This window comes from Mirounga angustirostris, unplaced genomic scaffold (genome assembly GCF_029215605.1).
Source record: "Mirounga angustirostris isolate CCGP_5_RB_7025 unplaced genomic scaffold, mMirAng1.0.hap1 SCAF_11, whole genome shotgun sequence".
In the NCBI taxonomy this organism is placed as follows: Eukaryota; Metazoa; Chordata; class Mammalia; order Carnivora; family Phocidae; genus Mirounga; species Mirounga angustirostris.
Genome location: NW_026991719.1, coordinates 15,963,987 through 15,983,287, shown reverse-complemented (window position 1 = coordinate 15,983,287; position 19,301 = coordinate 15,963,987). Strand labels below are relative to the sequence as shown.

General features: G+C 50.0%; 1 protein-coding gene across 4 annotated transcripts in view; it reads left to right on the top strand.

Moving 5' to 3' along the window:
- Positions 1-917: 917 nt before the first annotated feature.
- Positions 918-19,301, top strand: part of SH3KBP1 (SH3 domain containing kinase binding protein 1) — a 332,304-nt gene continuing 313,920 nt past the window's right edge. For 2 of the 4 annotated variants that reach the window (XM_064573854.1, XM_064573849.1), the window contains exon 1: positions 921-1,349. Coding sequence is in view for 3 of the 4 variants with exons in the window: in XM_064573849.1 (XP_064429919.1) it covers positions 1,346-1,349 (4 nt within the window). In the remaining variant the exon portion in view is untranslated. Of the gene's footprint in view, positions 1,350-19,301 lie in introns of all 4 variants that reach the window. The other 2 variants (XM_064573856.1, XM_064573852.1) reach the window with 2 other exon arrangements.

The following is a 19,301-nucleotide window of genomic DNA, read 5'->3' as shown; positions in this document are numbered from 1 at the left end:
AATAAACGGATGGCCAATGAATGTGGTGCTGGCTGGCAGAGTATGGCAAAAGATGTAGTGGTGAATGCACCCAAAAAGGAGCTTGTGAGTTACCTATGAATTCCCTGTTTTAATTTCAGCGCCGATTCAAAGGTCAGCTGCCTAGGTCGGGGGCGGGGTGGGGGGGCAATGTGGCACAGTACCTTGCTTGGGAGGGAGTCAGCCCTTGCCTCAGGAGATTCTTGGGAACGTCAGAGCCTGGGAACACAGCTGAGCAGCCCAACCCCACCTGGCCCAGGCACGGGGTTGCGGGGCTAGGGGTCCCTGCGAGGGTCGGTGCGGGGCGATGTGCCCCACCAGCCCCGCTGCGTCCTTCTGTCTTTCTGAACCTCCTCTCCGCCGCCTCCTGTAAGCCGAACTCGCACTTGGCCGGCCTTTCCCACGCTGCACTGAATGGATGTAGCATTCCTCTCCCTCCATAGGGGCCCTTTCTCCTGCCTTCCCAACAGACCGCTCTGTGAAAGCTTATTCTGGGTTGCCTTGATCCTCGATCCCGGAGTTACCTGCCATCACCCTCAGCAGGTGTTCATTCGCTCACCTACCTATGGTCTCCCCACCCCCAGCCCGCCCTCCATCTCTCGTCGCACCCAGTAGGTCTGCCGCTTCCACCTCCTTTCCCACGTGCCTCTCCACTCGGACGCCCCCTCCCCCACGACCCCCGCTCCGGTCTCGAGGAGTCTCGCGGCATTTCCTGGGGCGTGAGCCGAGCCGCCGCGGGTGTGGGGCGGCCTCGCAGAGCTGGGTCCCTCCCCAGCAGGCGGTGAAGGGGGGCGCCCGAGCGTCGTAGCCGCAGGGACGCCCCGGGCGCCGGCCCCGCCCCTCGCTGGCCCCGCCCCCGCCTCGGCGGCCGCGCGTCCCCGGCAGGCTGAGCCGCAGGGGCATCGCGGCGGCGGCGGCGGCGGCGGCGGCGGCAGCGGCGAGGGGGGAGAGCGGGCTGCGCGGCCGCGGCTGCCGGGCGCTGGGCTGGGCGGCGCTTCTTCTTCTTCTTTTTTTTTCGCAATTTCCACTCGCGGGGAGCAGGAAACCCGGCTCAGCCGGGCGCAGCGGGCCGCGATGCAGCAGCAGCAGCAGCTGCAGCAGCAGCAGCAGGAATCACCACGGGGCAGCAGCGGCAGCAGCAGCAGAGGCAGCAGCGGGCGGCGCTGAGCCGCCGCGGCCGCCGCTACTGAGGAGAAAGCCGGCCCAGCTGCCGCCGCGTCCCGACCCCTGCGCCCCGATCCCCGCGCCCGGATCCCGGCGCCCGACCCCCGCGCCCGCCTCCGCCAACTTTCACGCTGCCTCGGCGGCCCGGCCCGGCTCGGCGCCAATGGGTGAGTAGGGGACTGCCTGCGCCCCAGCGCCCGGGTGTCCACCTCAGTGTGCGGGCGGCGCGCCTGTCCCGGGACCGCGGAGTCGGGAGGACGCTCCGGGGGCAGGGCCCTGGCGGGTGACACCGCGGTGGGCACCCTGCCTGCCTCGCGCACCCCCGTTCACTCCCACTCGCGTTCCTGCTGAGCCCGCGCGGCCCCGACGGTAACCCCGTGGGGGCCTGGGCGGAGGATCGCGGGCCGGCCCGGGGCGGTGAGGCTGAGGGATGCAGGGGGTGTGGTTGGCTCTTCGGGTGGGCGGGGAGAGTTTTGTCTTGGCCATTTTCTCGCCCCGGCGCGCCCTCCTCTGCGCTGAGGACGTGGGTATTGGGAGCTGGTGGGCTCCGGCCCAGCGCGGGGTTCGCGGTGTCTGTCTTCCTGGCCCCGCGGTGGGGGAAGCCAGAATCTCGGGGTCTCGGGGCGGCCGGGGGCCGGGTTGCCTTTGCTGGGGGCCGACGTGGGGGGGCGGTGCGGGAAACGCCCCAGTACCCGGCCTGGCGTGCCATCCTCGGGTCCTGAGCGCCAGACGCGTCTCTCCTGGAGCCCCTCTTCCTCCGGCCCCGACCCCCTCTCTGCCTGCCTGCCTTCTCTCAGTCGGACGAGCTCTCCGCTCCGGGATGCTCAAAGGCCACTTCCTACATCCTCTAAGTCTGAAGGCTGGGGGAACTGGAGCAGGTGATCCAGTCCTCGATTTCCAAGTAGGCAACTAACCGTTCGGTCCCCTGGGTCCCATCTGGTATAGACTCTGGCATATTGGAACCACCTTGCCCAGAGGATGTGGCACTTTATTGGGCAAAGGACTTGTGATTGCCTGGGCTAGTAATCGTGTGGCCCACCCGGTTAATGTTCTTGCTGGAAGCCAGTCTCTGGCTTTCATACCTTTGGCAGATTATTTTTGGGTGTTTCTAGGCCAGGCAGAGGAAGGCTGTAGATCATAATAAATCATAATAAAATGAGACCTTTCTGTGTTCAGGTAATAGGATTTGAGTAGGCGAGTCCAACAATGATAGGCAAGCAGTCATAGGATGCTCCTGAAGACGGATGCACTGGGAAAGAGGAGGTTTAACCCAATCAGCTGTTGACAGGCAGTTAAAATCCCATTTGTGGTCATTTGCCAAAATGGTTTTCCTTTTCTAAAGTGGTGGCAATTTGATGGCCTCTCGGCTTCAGTGTCACTTTTTTCTCAGTGCCCTTCTCTGGTCCCTGCACTATCTGCAGTCTAAATTAGTTTCTCTGTTACCCTTTCTCCTATTGCACCTTTTAAAAAATAGCGGTATTACATATTTATTTGAGTTTAACATTTATCTCCCCTACTGTAAGCTCCATAGCCGTAAGGACAGAACTGTGTTGGTACCATTTTGCTCAGCACTGTTTTCTTTGGTGTGTGGTGTGGAGCAGGCCCTAAATAAATATTTATTGAATGAATGAATGAATGAATGAATGGGTATGCAACCCTCCTACCTGGTGGAAGACAAAACACTTAGCTCAACACTCTTGTTTTGCTTTGGCACCTAGTAAGATGATTTTAATTTATTAACAGAAATATATACTTTAAACATTAATGATCACTTTAGTAACAGGTTGGTTTTTCCTGAGGTAACCAAAAATGATATTTTGATCACCTTTCCTTTTTTTTTTTGCGGGTCCCGAGAGGGTTGCACAAAAAAAGAAGTTAGATACAAATGTCTTCTGTGGTCTTCTGTATCTCAGAGGGAAGAGGAGTCCAGTTTAAGAAGAAACAGACCTGTTTATTATTCAAGCCTGAACTGTTTTCATTATCTAGAGCCTCCTAAGAAAATTAGAGACTGCTTCTGCAGTTTATAGTCCTTTCAAGCTTAATATTTTTTTACTGTAACCATTACAAGACAGAGGGGGTGCAGAAACTGATTTTCATTTATTTCAGGTATTAATACTTAGAGACGATTGATTAAAATGAATGCTGGTATTCATTAAAATGTTTATAGTGGGACTTAAGATGTCTGTAGTAGTCTATGACTAAAGATTACCTGCTATTTTCTTTTTTCTTTTTTTTTTTTAGAGAGGGAGGGGGAGGGGCAAAGGGAGTGGGGGAGAGAGAATCTTAAGCGGGCTTGACCCCACGATCTGAGATCATGACGTGAGCCAAAATCAAGAGTCAGACACTTAACTGACTGAGCCACCCAGGTGCCCCAAAGAGTTGTTTGGTTTTTTTTTTTTAGGATTTTATTTTTAGGTAATCTTTACACCCAAGGTGGGGCTTAAAGTCACATCCCTGAGATCAAGAGTCTCATGCCCCACCGACTGATCCAGCCAGGCACCCCCCACACCTGTTATTTTCTAAAGCATCTTCAGCAGTGTATTTGTGGTGATGTACAGGTATTTAACAACTGATTCTGTACGTCTTCTGATGGAGCCACCCAATAGTGCTGTTTCTGAAGCGGGTGTGTGTACACACACAGGCCCAGCCCCCTTCCTCAATCCCCCAAGTCTCCTTGGTTTTCAAAAGATTTCTCCAGTGTATCAGTTTGATACACTTGCATTCTTACCTGGCCTGGTAATGATTTTTCTGTTGATGGCTAACGCAGTGTAATTATATAGTCTTTAATCTGAAAAATAACTGACGAGCATTAAATTCCTAACTCTGAAATGAAGCCAGTTAGTTGCAAAATGGCCTCTTACAAAAGCCCACTCAGAATGTGCCCTCAGAGCTTGCAGGCAGATGCCTGCAGTGCCAGATAGAGGGAAAGCCTCTTGTCATTACGATCGCACAAGTATTAACGATCCATATTTGTGAATAGTGGAGGATTTGCAAGCCCAGCAAATGATTTTTGTTTAGAAAATTCCAGGGTAACAAGAAAGTTTGGACTGTTTTTAGCAATGTATTTTTTTGGTGGGAGATTGCTTTATGCTAAACTAAAGCCAGAATGAATGTAATGTGTTGGTCTCCACAAACAGTCTAAAGTTAGAAATGGAAGGAAAGACTCTACCTTTATCACTTGTGACCTTTACTTTGTCCCCTTGTACCCATCACAGCACAGGCAAAACCTCGCTCCCTCCCTGGTTGCACAGACCTCCAGTTCTTGTTGCATTACTGACATTCTCTCATCAGTTCTTGTATTTGAAATTGTTTGAAAGTAGATTGCATACAGTGGTCAGTATTCCTCCATTCCCCCAACTCTCCATGCAGTATTTATTGATCTCCTGCTTTGTGCCAGGCATTGTGCATGGGCTTGCCAGCGTGGCTTTTGCAGCTGGTGGGAGAGGAAGGCTCGAATGCAGTACTCAAGACAAGAGGTGATTAGAAGCCCTGCTAGGTCTCACGAAAGGAGATTAGAGAGGGGCAATGTGATTTAGGCTACAGAGGGGTAAGGACAATGTCTTTAAGGAGATTGTGTTTGAGCGGAAATCTGAAATCTGAAAATTGGGTAGGAGTCATCACTGCCGTCCCGCCACGACCCCTCCCCACCCCCAGGCCCACACGGGGCGTGGAACAGGCGGTTCTCCTCTCGTGACAGCGACGGACCCCGCGGAGGACCGCGCCTGTGGCAGGGGCTTTAGGGGAGCGTTTAAGGAAGCTGGGTGTTGCTCTGGATTGGATGCTGGCCGGAAGGGACGTAATTCCATGACTGGGGGTCCTCATCAATCTTACCTAGAAGCAGGGAAGACCAGACAGAGGCTGTGATTGGTAACGAAGCCGCAGTGCCTCCTGTTAGCCGGGATGTGGGGATGTGTGGGGCCGTTTGTGATTTGGACAAGGTTCACTTGTTCTCCGTGTTCAGCCAGGATTACAGAGTGGTCTTGTTTTTGTCTTGTCCCATGCTGGCCACAGAGTGGCCTTGTCTGATGTTGGTGTCCTGGGGAATTATTTATGTTCAGTGGGGGAGACTGCCCGGCCTGCTCCCGGATGGCAGGGGCTGCTTTTCTGAGCTAACTGATAAAGGGGGCAGCGACTAGGAGGTGGGGGAGGACAGTGGCTTTCTAGGTACATTTTGTGGCTCCTTTATTAATATGGGCCAGCTCTAGTCTGCCAGCTCTGCAACATGAAGCACAACAGACAACTGAATGCCAGCCCGGGGCAAGAGATACGGAGCAAGCTGCTGAGAACCAGGAAGTCAAGGTGGCTCTTCATGGGAAAGATGCGGGGCAGGGAGATACTTGAATCTCTTCGGTGTGAGAGGAGAGTCGAATACAGTGGTTCTCAGAGTGTGGTCCCCCAGCCGGCAGCATCAGCCTCTCCGGGATCTTGTTAGAGACACACATTCCCTGGCCTCAATTCTACCTACTGAATGAGGAAGGGGAGGTGTGGAGCCTAGCAATTTGTGTTTTAAGGAGCCCTCCAGGTGGTTCTGATGCACAAAGTCGAGTGTAGAACCTCCTTGCCTGGCGGGTGAGAAAGCTGAGGTTCAGAGTATGTGGGTCCCTGAAGAGTACATGGGCGCTCTGGTCAAATATAAGCTGTTGTTATAAGTGGCACATGGCCTTAGAGACGGAGAAAAATGTGCTCCTAGTTCAAAACAAACGTCTTACGGAGTCACTGGAACAGTACAGTGTTGATTCTTCCATGAATCTCATCCATGCCGGACGTCCAGCACCTGGGCGTTAGTGACACGAGCCGGCCCATCTCAGCATTGCTTGGACTTTTACCAGAGTATCACGTGGGTCTTTGCCGTTGTCCTTCTTTTCCCTCCATCCTCTTTAGAAGGGACATTCACATACATTGTTAGCATGGTAGGGTTTTTGGTATTTGTTCTTGGTGTTTTGTACCTGGTACCTGTATTAGCTTCTGATTGCTGCTGTAATAAATTACCAAAAACTTGGCGCCCCGAAATGCCATACTTTTATTATCTTTAAAGTGCTGGAGATCAGATGTCCAACACAGGCCTCGCTGGGCTAAGATCAAGATGTGGGCAGGGCTGCATTCCTTCTGGAGGCTCTAGGGGAGAATCCCTTTCCTTGCTTTTTCCAGTTTCCAGAGTCCTCTGCATTCTTTGGCTCATGGCCCACTTCCATCTTCCAAGCCAGCAATGGCCGCTCAGGTCTCTTTCACCATGGCACGTCACTCTGCTGCTGACTCTTCTGCTTCTCTCTTCCATGCTTGGGGAGGGCAGGAACTGCATCTGTGCTGGCACGTGGGAAGCCCCAAATTAAAAGTGGTTGAGTTAATTGTTACCGCTAACCTTCGAGCTAACTTCACCCAGGTGTGCCTTCGACACTGCCAACAGAGCATGTGCCCCACTGAGCTCAGCGTTTCTCGTCCTCAATGTCTGTATCCTGGCGGGGGGGGATCACCACCTTTCCCGTCACTTCCATAGCTGTTCTGCTGTTTGCCCTGCCTCTCCTTCCTTCCCTCTCCCCTCTCTCAGCTCTTTCCAGGGTGCAGTCAAGCCCCAAATGTTTCTGGAATCAACCCCATGTCACCACCCTCCTGTGGATGCTTTAGAACCTGAGCGCCTTAGCCAAGCCTTCGGGAAGCTCGGCAGCCACCCCGGCCTTGGTTTGTTCCGAGCTTGTTCAGGCCTCTGAGGCTTTTGCCCGCGTGGTGTCCTTCACGGGGAAGGGATTCCGCTCTCTCCTCTGCCTTCTGGTCTCTCTGTGTGAGTTTCCTCTTGCTGCAGTGCCAAAATACTACAAACCCAGTGGCTCGAAGCAGCATAAACGTGTGATCTTACACTTCTGGAGGTAAGAGTTCCAAAATGGGTCTTACTGGATTGACATTAAGGTGTTGGCAGGGCTGCGTTCCTTCTGGAGGCTGTAGGGGAGAATCCATTTCCTTGCCTTCTCCAGCTTCTGGAAGAAGTGCCCACATTCCTTGGCTTGTGGCCACATCACTCTAACCTCTGCTTCTGTCCTCACATCCCCTCTCTTACTCTGAACCTCCTACCTTCCCTTTCTAAAGACCGCTGTGTTGTATTGGGGCTGCCTGGATAATTCAGGCTGTCCTCCCCATCTCGAGCCCCTTAACTTAATCAACCTGCCAAGTCCTATTTGTCACTGACGGTAACATATGCACAGGTCCTGGGGATTCAGATGTGGACATCTTTGGGGAGGGCTGCTACACAGCCTGCCGCACCCCTTGTTCATCTTTTGAGTCCTGCTCCAAAGGTTGCTATACAACACGTCATTTTGTATGAAGTCTGTTCATCTCTGACAGGGTGTCCCCAACGCCATTGCCCTGGCTCATTGCCTGGCATACACTAAGTGCCATATGTCACTGAATGAATGAACGAGTAACCCTTTCACCCAAGTATGGTCACTACTTGAAATTCTCGGAGGCTATTGGCTGCCAGGAGTGTGTGTGCAGTTCTGTGAGGTCCCCCGGGTGGCGTGTTTGCTGACAGTTCGTGGCAGCCTGCACTGCAGTGGGTGAGAAGGCTGACACCACGTGTCACATGGCTTCGACAAAGAACTGCAGGGTCAAGATAGAAAATCCGCCCTGGCAGTGGTTCTCAACCGGGGGCGATTTTGCCCCTCGGGGGGACATTTGGCAATGTCTGGAGACACTTGGTTGTCATAGCTGGTGGGGGGAGGACAGTCTATTGGCATCTGGGGGCTGGGGCCCGGGGGCCAGGGACACTGCCACATATCCTACAGTGTACAGGACAGCCCCGCAGCAGTCGTCCGCCCCCAAAGTTGGGGAGGCCTGCCCGGAGTGTTACACAGATGGCTGAAGCACCATTTCCTTTCTTCATCATCAGCTGCTCTGGACACAAGGTCTCCTCTGTAGCCACAGCCTTTGTTTTATGAATAAACCAAGAGGTCACTGCAAAGCAGTGCTCTTTATCATTCTTTCCCCATGTCGTTCTTTGAGTAGAAAGTGTCTTAACACAGCTCATGCGCCTTTTCTGTCAATACCTGGGTCGCCAAGTTGTAAACTTATTTCTCCCGTGTTTGGCTCCCCTGATGTTCTGCCTTCCTAGTGGGATGTGCTTATGTGCCGAGTGGCAGATGGTGGGTCCTTCTGCCACTCACACATCGGGCCCTGCAACTGAAGCTCTGGAAAGGGCCTTGGCAGTCAGGGCAGCCCACACCATCAGATGATGACACTGAGACTCTGAGAGGCAAAGTGACATGGTCCCCTAGCTGCAGGAACCAACTTCCTTTAAATAGGAAAGAGCTAGCCACGCATACAGGTCGGCGCTCAGTAAATGTCAGGCTCCTGCTTCCTCAGCGAGGCTCTTTCTACAGGCTGTTTCCCTGGTAAATTAAAAGAAAAAACAACCCAGGTTTATTGAGATGTAATTCACATATCTTACAATTCACTCATCTCAAGTGTGCAGTTCAATGGTTTTTGGTATATTACATTACTAATTATTAAAATTGTGGTAAAATAGATACAACAAAATTTGCCGTTTTAACCATTTTTACGCCCACACTTGAGTGGCATTAAGTACATTCACAGTCTTGTGCAGCCGCCACGGCTGTCTGTTTCGAAAACTTTTTCATCACCCCTCCCTGGCAAGCGTCTAACTTGAAGCATAGAATCCACGTCCCGTGGGGCTTCCTGGCTGCCCAAGCGTTTTTGGAGAACACTTGGTGGAAGCCCAAGGGTCCCAGTTAAGACTCCAAGGGAATGCAGACAAAGGGAAAGTATGGCTTTGTTGTTTTTAAATGTTTTTGGTCAGTGTTTCCTTTGGGAGGCACTTCATCTTTGCTCGGTCCCTCTAGCCACCTCCCTTGGTTATATCCCTCTCCGCCTGGGGGGGAATTGTGAATTTTCCTTTTCCATCCTGAAGCATTTGTGAGTTAGTTGCTTGGGTAACTTCCTTGGCAATTACTGGGGTTCATTAGGATATTTCTGTCGTGGGAGAAAGCACTGTCACGCCAAACTGATCTCTCGAATCTGCGCATAGAAGGTTGACACAGTTGTACCTTTCTTTGCCCAAATTCCCTTCGCTGGCAAAGGTACACTGGCATCCTGAGTGACTAGGAACACTTGGTTTTCAACTTGATTGTTATTTTATGGGTAAATATCTTACAGGCAAGTCTACAGTTTTCATTAGGGGACACTTCAACAAAGCAAAATGTAGCTCATGGACCTTACTGCAGTGATAAACTGTGCCTATACTTAGCCTCAGGAAGAAAAAAACACCAATAACAAAAAAATCCTCACCGATACGTGTCCTCACTGAACTGTATTCAGTGGGCAGGAAAAGCTCAGTAAAGGCCTTAAGCTGATTTCCTTCCAGTGGCCAAGGAAGTTGCCCCTCCTCCCCCAGGAGGCTGGTCTGCCCCCAGGTGGAGGACAGAGTGGCAAGATGAAGTGCTATTCAATTCATACTGCTGTTTCTTCCTCAGTGTCTTGGATTAAATACTATAAATATTGAATTGGTCATTAATTACTCGTTTTGCCTAACAAATTTAAGTCCTTAAGCACCCAGTACAGCACATATAGGTAGTTTAAATGACCATCTCCTTAAATTTCAACTTCTTATCAGTCAGTATGCAAACACCAGCCCTTGTGTTTTTGCTGGATTTTTCTGGACTGTTCTAGACTTGGAAGACTTAGGGCCCTGTTCTAGGTCTGGTCCTCTGGGGCTGCACTGGTTTTATCCATCACACACCCACTCCCTGTGTGAAAAGTCTTTAATTAGCTTAGTGTCCTCCCTAATTATTCCAACTAGTTCTCATTTTTGTGCCTAGAGCTGGAAGGAGGTGCTTGAATGTTGTTTTGGATAAGAACTGGAAAAGGCCTTCCTGGCTTTGCTCTCCTCTCCTCTTAGGCAGCTTCTTCATGGATATTCATTTTCTTCACCAGACTGTTCTGGATACTACCTTCTGCTTGAACATTTTACATGCTAGCTTCTGGGTAAAATTCATTTGACATGAACGGCCTCATAAATTGCCTTCCTCCTATTTTGGTCATTCAAAAACCAGAAACCAAAACCCCTCTTCACAATGAACCAAATGGGATAGTTTTTCATCACTTAACCAGTGATTTCTCACTGCCCTTTGTTCTCCTTAAAATATTAGATGGACAGCAGAGGTGTCAACCCAAATACAGTCTGTCAGTTAGCTCATTGCTGACACCTAAGCAGGTTGGCAGAGGAGTGTTGGGAAATTGATGGTGATGTTTTAGCTTAATTGCTACCTTTGAATGTCAGAAAAGAAATGAAAAGAAAGTAATTAGCTTTGGGGGGCCTGGGGAAAAAACAGGAGTAGGGGGCTCACCAGTTGAGGACAAATTTGCAAAGGGAAGCAGTTCACAGTGCTCATCTGTTTGTTGGGCCTTGAGACTACAGCTGCTTGCTGGGGAAATTTTAAAAACATTTTTAAAAGTTAATTTCTGGAAGAGGTTATACATCCACATGTTTCAAAATTCAAAAGGTGAAAAGTGCTCACAGTGACAGGTCTCCTTCCCAATCCCAGTCCTCCAGTTCTCCGGTGATTCCCCCCCCGCCCCCGTTTTCTTTCTCCCAAATTCTTCCAGGCAGACTTCATGCCCATAACAGCAGACAGGCATTTCCATTATTTCTCCCTCCTTTTTACATTATGATTAATTGCTGATGGAACTTCTTTTTTAAAAGATTGATTGATTGATTGATTGATTTAGAGAGTGTGGGGGGAGGGCAGAGAGGGAGGGAAAGGGAGAAGAAGAGAATCTCCGGCAGACTTCATGCTGTGCTGAGCCCTGAGCCCGATGTGGGGCTCAGTCTCAGAACCCCAAGACCACGACCTGAGCCAAAACCAAGAGTCTGACCCTTAACTGACTGAGCCACCCAGGGGCCCGAACAAACAGATAGAACTTCTCCGTAGCTGGTGGGTTCCTCCCCTGGGGAATGTGCATCAGAACGCTATGCCTGGGTCCTCCTCATCTGGTTTTGATGGACCGACAGGCATATTTTGGAAGAGTTCTCTAGGAGATTCTGCTGTGTATCCCTGAGTCTCAACTGATCTGGGTTTCATAACTGGTAGAAACTTTGTCCTGGATCTTAACTGATGGAGACCATGTTCCTTAACTGGGTTAGGACTGTCTCCTGCTTCATAGTGGGTGTGTGTGCACGCGCACGCAGTAAGGACTTCCTTCAAGTGAGGAAGCTAAGCAGAGCCTGTTAATCTGAAAAGGGGGGCTTAGTACAGGACCACAGGGGCCTTGCATGCAAGCCAAGGGCCCCAACAAACCCCAGAACCAGGGATAGGCCAGCTGCCCCCCCATGCCATCTGGCCATCTCCCCTCCCTGCCCCGTCCCAGTTTTTCTCTTTGTGCAGCTCCTTCATGGGGCACATGCCGCAGTTCCAGCCACTTGTTAAGAGGGATTTGATGCATCATCCCAGTCCCAAATTCCCATTAGCAAGACTGAGGCCCCCCGGCGTCAACATCGCCCCCTGAGGATACACAGGCGGATGCTGTGGGCCCACTTCTGCGAGGGGCAGGGCGTGCCCGGGTCTGGTTCCGTGTAAATGTTTAAGGAGGGTCTCCTCCAGGTGTATGCTAGGCGCTGGGGCAGCCTGCCCAGGAGCAGTGCCGGTGACGGGGGACCTGGGGTCACTCTTGGGGCGGGCACTGTAAGTGAGGACGCGTGGAAGCCGTAGGCCAGCATGCCTGAAAGCGCCCTGTGCCCATTTTTCCTGGCTTTCTCTTGACAAAGGGGTGATTGTGTGAGGTGGTGCTACAGTCTTTGAGGATGTTCCGTCCATCTTTGGAGGCCCTTTCATAAGGCTCCCTTGAGGAAGGGCTCCTGGCCCCGCCAGGCACAGTTGTGCTTCCGAGTGAGTAAAGGGGTTATTTTTATCCTTTGAGACCCCAGTTGTGTAACTCACCGTAGTTTCTCCTTTGCATTGGCAGCATGTAAAAATGTGTACATGTGACTTTGGAGGCATTTGGATGGGTTGATGATAGCACACTGTGGGGGTGGGGTACAGTTGTGACATTATCTGGCTCTTTTAGGGAACCTGTGGGTTTTTAAATGGAGGAAGAGATGAAGACATTGTGAAAAACAGCCCCTGCCTGGCGAGTGAACCGCCCAGTCGGAGAGGCGAAGGGAAAAGGGGGCAGGGGACTGCCCCCCAATGTCTGGCCTGCTGCTTCTCTCCAACCTCACGCCTTGTCTGCTTTCCACTCTCTCTCCCCCACCCTTTCTTGGTCCCCTCACCCTATCTCTCATCTCTCGATCCCCCCACTCCCTCTCTCTCCTACCCTCCTGTCCTCTTCCCTCACACTTCTCTGGCTATGTCTCCCTCCTCCTCTGTTGCCTTCCAAGTAATCCCTTTTCCTACCTTCTCCCCACCTTCTCCCTACCCCCACTCTTTCCCCAATTTTCTCTTCCCTTGTACCCTGTCTTTCCCCTCGCTGTCCACCCATACCCCATCCACCCACCCTCTTCTGACCCTCCTTCCCTCCCTTTCTTTCTCTCCTCCCCTTCCCCAGGGCTTCTCTCTTTTTGTCCCTTTCTCCTCTGCCTTTCTTTCTTTCTGTCTTTCCTTCATTCTCTCTCTCTCCCACCTCCTTACTGCCCCATCCTCTCTCTTCCTCACCTTTCCTCTCCTCTCCCTGTCTGTGCCCCTTCTCACCCACACTCATCCTCCTCCATATCCCCCTTTTCCACACCCCTCTTACTTACCCACCCCTTCTTACTAACCCCTCTTCCAACTCCCTCTCCTTTCCCACCCCTCTACCTCGCATCTCCTCCCCCTTCTCCTCCTCTTCTTCTCCCTCCCCCTCAGCCAGCTCTCTGAGATCTCTCTCTCCCTCTCCCTCTCCCTCCCCCAACACCCTTTCACTCCTGAAAACCCCCTTCTCACACCTCTCCCTCCCACTGCTTCCTTACAGCCTTCTCCCGCCGGTATTGCCAGGCCTCCCGGATTTTCCACTGGTCACCACGTCACCATCACCCCCTCCTTTGCTCAGTAAAAGTACTGTGGCCCTGAGACTAGGTGAAACTGTCGTTTACTCGTTTATTCAGTGCAGTCTAAGGTCACAACGGCCACCGCAGGAGGTGTGGTCCCCCTGGGGGAGGAGAAACCTTTGCCAAGTGGTCCCTGTGCGGGCCTGTGGGAGGAGCCCCTGCCGCTGCCCCAGGCTGGGGGGGTGGGAGTGCTGGGGGTGGGGGCGAGCCAGCGGTGGCAGGGAGGGCACAGGCTCGCTGCCCGGGAGGGACTCGCCTTACAGGACCTGCACCAGACCTAGTACATTCTAGGCTGGTTCTTCTTCTAGCTCCAAGATTCTCGAACCTTAAATTGTTTTGGTTATAAATATATAGCGACTGTATTGGAGGGTTTAGAAAATAGGAAGCAGGAGAATTTGGCAGCCCAGACTGTACCCCGATGCAAGCACTCTCATTTTCTTTTGGTGTACGTCTTTTCAGCCTTTTTACTACATACTTGTGGGTGTGTGGCCTGGTGTCTTTTTACCTTCATGGTCGTCTTCAAAGCCAGTGTTTTTAGTTGCTGAATATCTCAGTTCATGAATCTCAATTTATGTAACTATTTCCCTATCATTTGAGCAGTGAGAGTGTTCCCATAATGTTGATATTATAAGTGGGGATGTGATGGACATCATTTTCCTTTTCACCCTTTAAGGAATTCAGGTCGTAGGCAGGGTTTTATATTTTATATTACATTTTATATCCATTCTTTGTTTCCATAGCCCTCTAAATGACTAGAATGGCCAAGGATGATGATGATAATGAAGAGGACCTGAGGCTGTGGGGACTATTACTTGGGGATTCATGGGGTACTTGCCGTCCCTGGGCTTGCTTTCAGGTTTAGTTCAAGAAACTGTGCTCATGTGGCTTATCATCCTTTCTATACTCTATGTGCTTCACCTGTGTGTGCATGTGTGTGTGAGAGAGCGCGACAGAGACAGATACAGAGACGGGGATGAGGGAGACAGAGACAGGGACAGAGATGGGAGGGGGGAAGAGAGACACCTCTGAAGGAGATTGCTAGCGAGGCTTTCATAGTCCACAACACTGTACCCTCTTCATTGTGCCATTTTGGGTGATTAATCTTGGTTTAGCATTCAGGTGTGAGATTAGGGTATACACAGTGAAAGGCGAAACCCTTGGGGGTTTGGTTCCTTCTCTTTCTTTTCCCTTTCCCTTCCTCTTTTCACTTCATGCCCTGACTGGCATTGAAAGGAACTTTGTTTTCTAAAGTCATAGGGAAAAATGTGTCCTGGAGGCCCTGGGTCCTCATTGTGACTTTATATTTCTCTGGGATGTGGGTCCAAGTCCCGTGCCGACAAAGAAAAGGTCATGGCTGTAATAACCGTCCTGTGGTTTCTGAGCTTAGTTTTGTGTCATCATCATACACTCCCCTCAAAATATTATGCTTTTAGCTTCAAAGGGCAATGGGTAGGGCTGGTCAGAATCTCAAGAACCAGGCCAGAAGAACCATCTCAAAGCCTTGCCTTCATGGTGCATCAGTTTCGTTAATGGATAGCATCATGTAAGTATTTATTCCTCAGCCAACAGCCCATGCCAAATGTCAGCTCATGTACCTGGTAAAAAATTAGTTGAATATGTATGATGCCCTCTTAGGGGCAAGTTTCTATAAAAGTTCTGAACTTCGTGATAGTACATGTTAGAGAGCTTGGTAGCTCAGCTCTACCACATACTTTCTCCCTTTCTTACATTTTCAAATTGTGAACATAACCAGCTCGTACTGGTAGAACAAACAAGACAGTTGACCCAATACTGCCATGTATTGGAATTCAGTTAAATTCTACAAGTGTTTATTGAGTGCCTGTTAAATGTAAGGTTTGATAACCAGAGGAACTCAGAGATATTTAGGGTTCCACTCAATGACACATTTTAGTTAACTTTCATTTCCCTAACTGGGAGGGAGACTGTGATGTGATTATTTCAAGAACCACACAGGGAAATAAGCTGTCAAACCAAAGGGTGTTTGTTTGAAGAAATTCTGTTTATCCAGAAAGAAAGAAAGGTCTTAATTTGAGGAACACACGTCAAGTTAGAAGACAACTTTCTGCGATTCGACAATGTTTAGTCAGTCTCCGAAACTCCCTTCTCACTGGAGGTCTAGAGAGAAACCAGATAGAGCAGGTTTCTCAAATGAGTAATGTGGAAGGTCCCCTCACAAGGAAAATGGTTTCCAAGAATCTCTATTTTGCCTTAAACATTTGAAAGTGTTATGAGCTTTTATTTATTTTTTTGTGGTCCAATATACATAACATAAAATTTACCATTTTTACCATTTTAAGTGTATAGTTCAGTGGCATTAAGGGCATTAACATTGTGTTTTTTATTTTTTTATTCTTTATTTTATTTTTTTTAAAGATTTTATTTATTTGAGAGAGAGGGAGAAAGAATATGAGCAGGGGGAGGGGCAGAGGGAGAAGCAGACTCCTCGCTGAGGGGGCAGCCTGATGTGGGGCTCAATCCCAGGATCCCAGGATCATGACCTGAGCTGAAGGCAGACGCTTAACAACTGAGCCATCCAGGTGCCCCCATCATGGGTCTTTTTTTTAAATTTTATTTTATTATGTTATATAATCACAATACATTACATCATTAGTTTTTTAAAAAATTTATTTATTTGACACAGAGAGACACAGCGAGAGAGGGAACACAAGCAGGGGGAGTGGGAGAGGGAGAAGCAGGCTTCCCACTGAGCGGGGAGCCCGATGCGGGGCTTGATCCCAGGACCCTGGGATCATGACCTGAGCTGATGGCAGACGCTCGACGACTGAGCCACCCAGGCACCCCTACATCATTAGTTTTTGATGTAGTGTTCCATGATTCATTGTCTGCATATTTAAAAATCATCATTCCCTTCTTTAACAGTTTTATCATTTCCACATATATCTCCTAAAAACATATCGTCTGGTTTTGCTTGGTTTTAATTTTTTAAACCTGACACCATACTGCACAGAGACTTGTGTTTTGCTTGTTGTCTCTTGTTTTATAGTTTGTTTATTTTTCCTGTCTGGTGTGCCTTTGTGTATTTATCCTTTCTTTTGCTGGTGGACTTTTGCATTGCTTCCAGTTTTTTGCTACTGTGAATGGACTTCCTATTACCATTTTAGTAGATGCCTCTAGGAGCCATGTGTAAAATATGTTTTTTTAAAGGTGTATTGCAAGGAGTGATTTTGCTGGCTTTCAAGTTGCTAGATTTCCAAAGTGGTTGTACCAGCATATTCTCCCAGGGAATGGGGGAACAATATTGAAGGAGAGAGTATGTGAGCTTGAGAAGAGAATGCCAAATTGGTTTTCAAAGTGTATAATCTCAGAGCGTAAACATTTCTGCTGCTCCCATGCCCACCAACATTTGGTACCCCAGATATATTAGGGGATAGGCTAAATGGCTGTCACAGAGACCCCAAGATGGCATAGCTGTCTGTTTTCCTCTCTGGCCGCTGCCTGCTGAGCCCTGGACAGTTCAGAATGAGTGAAGGGCTCTGCTCTGCAGGGTCATGGGGTCAGGTGCCTCCTCTCCTGCCACCCCCTCCACTGTTGCTAGGGCCTTGCCTTTGTCGGCGTGGTAGGGTGGTAGGAGGGCCTTGTGGGCACTGGTCTGCCTTCCAGCCCGTGTGGGAAGGGGGAGGTGGGGGTTGAGCAGCTCCTCTCTTTAAAGCATGTGACTTGGAAACTGCTCATGTCATTCCCTCACACAGCGCATTGGTATAAATTTAGCTAGTCTCAGCCCCAGCTGCAGGTGGGTCTGGGGGATGTAGTTTCCCCCTGGGCAGCCATGTGCCCCACACAACCTGGGGCTGGGAGTGTTAGTTTCCTGTTCCTGCTGTAACAAATTACCACAAGCTCAATGGCTTAAAACAATACAGAGTTATTGTCTTGTAGTTCGGGAGGTCAGAAGTCCAGAATGGGTTGGCAGGGCTGCATTCCTTCTGGAGGCTCCAGGGAAGGACCTGTCCTTTGCCTTTTGCAGCTTCTAGAGGCGGCCGCACTCCTTGGCTAACGGTCCCTTCTTCACGTCACTCCTACCCCTGCCTCTGTTTTCACAACTTCTCTGGCTCATCTGCTTCCCTCTTCCATGTTTTCAGGCCCTCCCTATGACGCTGGGCCCACCCAGATAACCCAGAATATTCTCCCCATCTCAAGAGCCTCGAGTTAATCACACCTGCAAAGCTCGTTCTGCCTGGTTATAACCTATGCACAGGTCCTGGGAATTAGCATGTGGACATATTTGGGGATGCCATTATTCTGTCTACCCTGGAAGGAGGGCAGGGTTCTATTTCTAAAAGGAGGAAGGGGACACTGGGAGGTAATCATCAGTCTCTGTTGCATCACCTGACTACATTTTTGCCAGTCTCATGACTGGGTGTATTTTGAGAGTATTAAATTTGTCAGAGCTGGTGAACTTGTTGAAGATGGGACTTTGTTTTCTCTTACTTTGTGATTCCCAGGGTTCACATGTCTAAATAATCACAAAAGCAAACCGTATTTTTGAGGCCTACTTTTTCTCTCTCACGAGTGACAATGCCCTCCATCTGTCTTCTGTTTGCTGCATTCCTTTTGTGAAGGCCACTTCCAACAGCTGGCCCACTTGTAGTTTCCGCGGGGGGCCCACGGGGCAGCTGGTATCACTAGGATTAAATACATGGTGTGTAGTAGGAGGCTTGGCACAGAGTAGGGCCTCAAGTGAGTTACTAAGAAACAACCAAAAAGGCCACACTAGTACATTGTGCCAGAGCCCTCTCACATGTGAAGACCCCCTCATACATTCTGTGCACATGATGGGTACACTGATCATAGCCCCCATCCTTAGAGCTTTGGGCCCCCCAGCTTGTGTGTTCATCTGTTTTCTGTGCATGTGTGTGCATGTGTGTGTGCATGTGTGTGTGTGCGTGTGTGTGAAAGAGAGAGGGGTTGGAGACAGACAGACACACAGAGTTTTTTTTGGCATGTACTGTGGACTGAATGTGACCCCACCAAGTTGGGACCCTAATCCCCAATGAGATGGTATTTTGAGGTTGGACTTTTTGGAGGTAATTAGGTCATGAGGGTGGAACCGTCATGATGGGGTTAGTGGCCTTATCAGAAGAGATAGCAGAGAGCTTTCTCTCTCTCTTTCTCTCTCCCTCCCTTCCCGCCCCCTCTCTCCCTCCCTTCCCGCCCCCTCTCTCCCTCTTCCTCTCCCCCCACCTTTCTCTCTATCACTCCTGCAACCCCTGTATGAGGAGGCCATGAAGAGGGTTCTCAGCAGAACTGTGATCTTGGACTTCCAGCCTCCAGAACTGCGAGGGATAAACGTTTGGTGACGTCACCCAGGCTCTGGTATTCCTGATACTAAGGCAGCAGGGAGAGACGGGTGAACGGGAGAACTCTGGTGATATCTGTAAGTCCCTGACTCTGTCTCTTTGGTGGAAGACTGCAAATACGTACCTCAATGTTGGTAGATATACAGAAGTTTTAGAAAATAACTCAGAATCATCTGAAGTTACACATTTTTTCTTCTGCCAGAATGTAGAAATAACATAAAAACAAGTGCCTCCGATGAATTCGGAACGTCTTAAAATGGTGCTGAACTGAGTTGTGTGGACTGAGCGTGAGTGCTGGGAACACTGGGCCTATGAGTAGTAAGGTTGTGGATGGTGTTTTGGAAATTCAGTGTAGAAAATAATCTTAAGATTGTCAGGAACTGTGAGAGCCACATCAGAATCTCATAGTGGCCCACGGTGTTTTATAAATCTCAAATTGCTGATGTCTGGGAATCCAGTTGATGTTTCCATAACATTCGAGATTCCTGGCTGCTCTTCAACGCCAAGTCTTCTGGTACCCTTGGGCTGGCATTCCTGCTCGGCTGCAGTCGTGGGAGCTCTGTCCAGATGGGTGAGCATGTGAATTCAGTTTGCTGTGCTCCCCACCACTCTCTATTGCCTCCCAGACATGAGCTATGATTGGCCATCAGTTGCTAGAGATAATCAGGCTTATACTGTTGTTCCTGGATCGTCTTAACTTTTGGGGTGCCCTGCCTACCCCACTAGACCATTGAGTTGGCTTTCAAACATCCCTAACC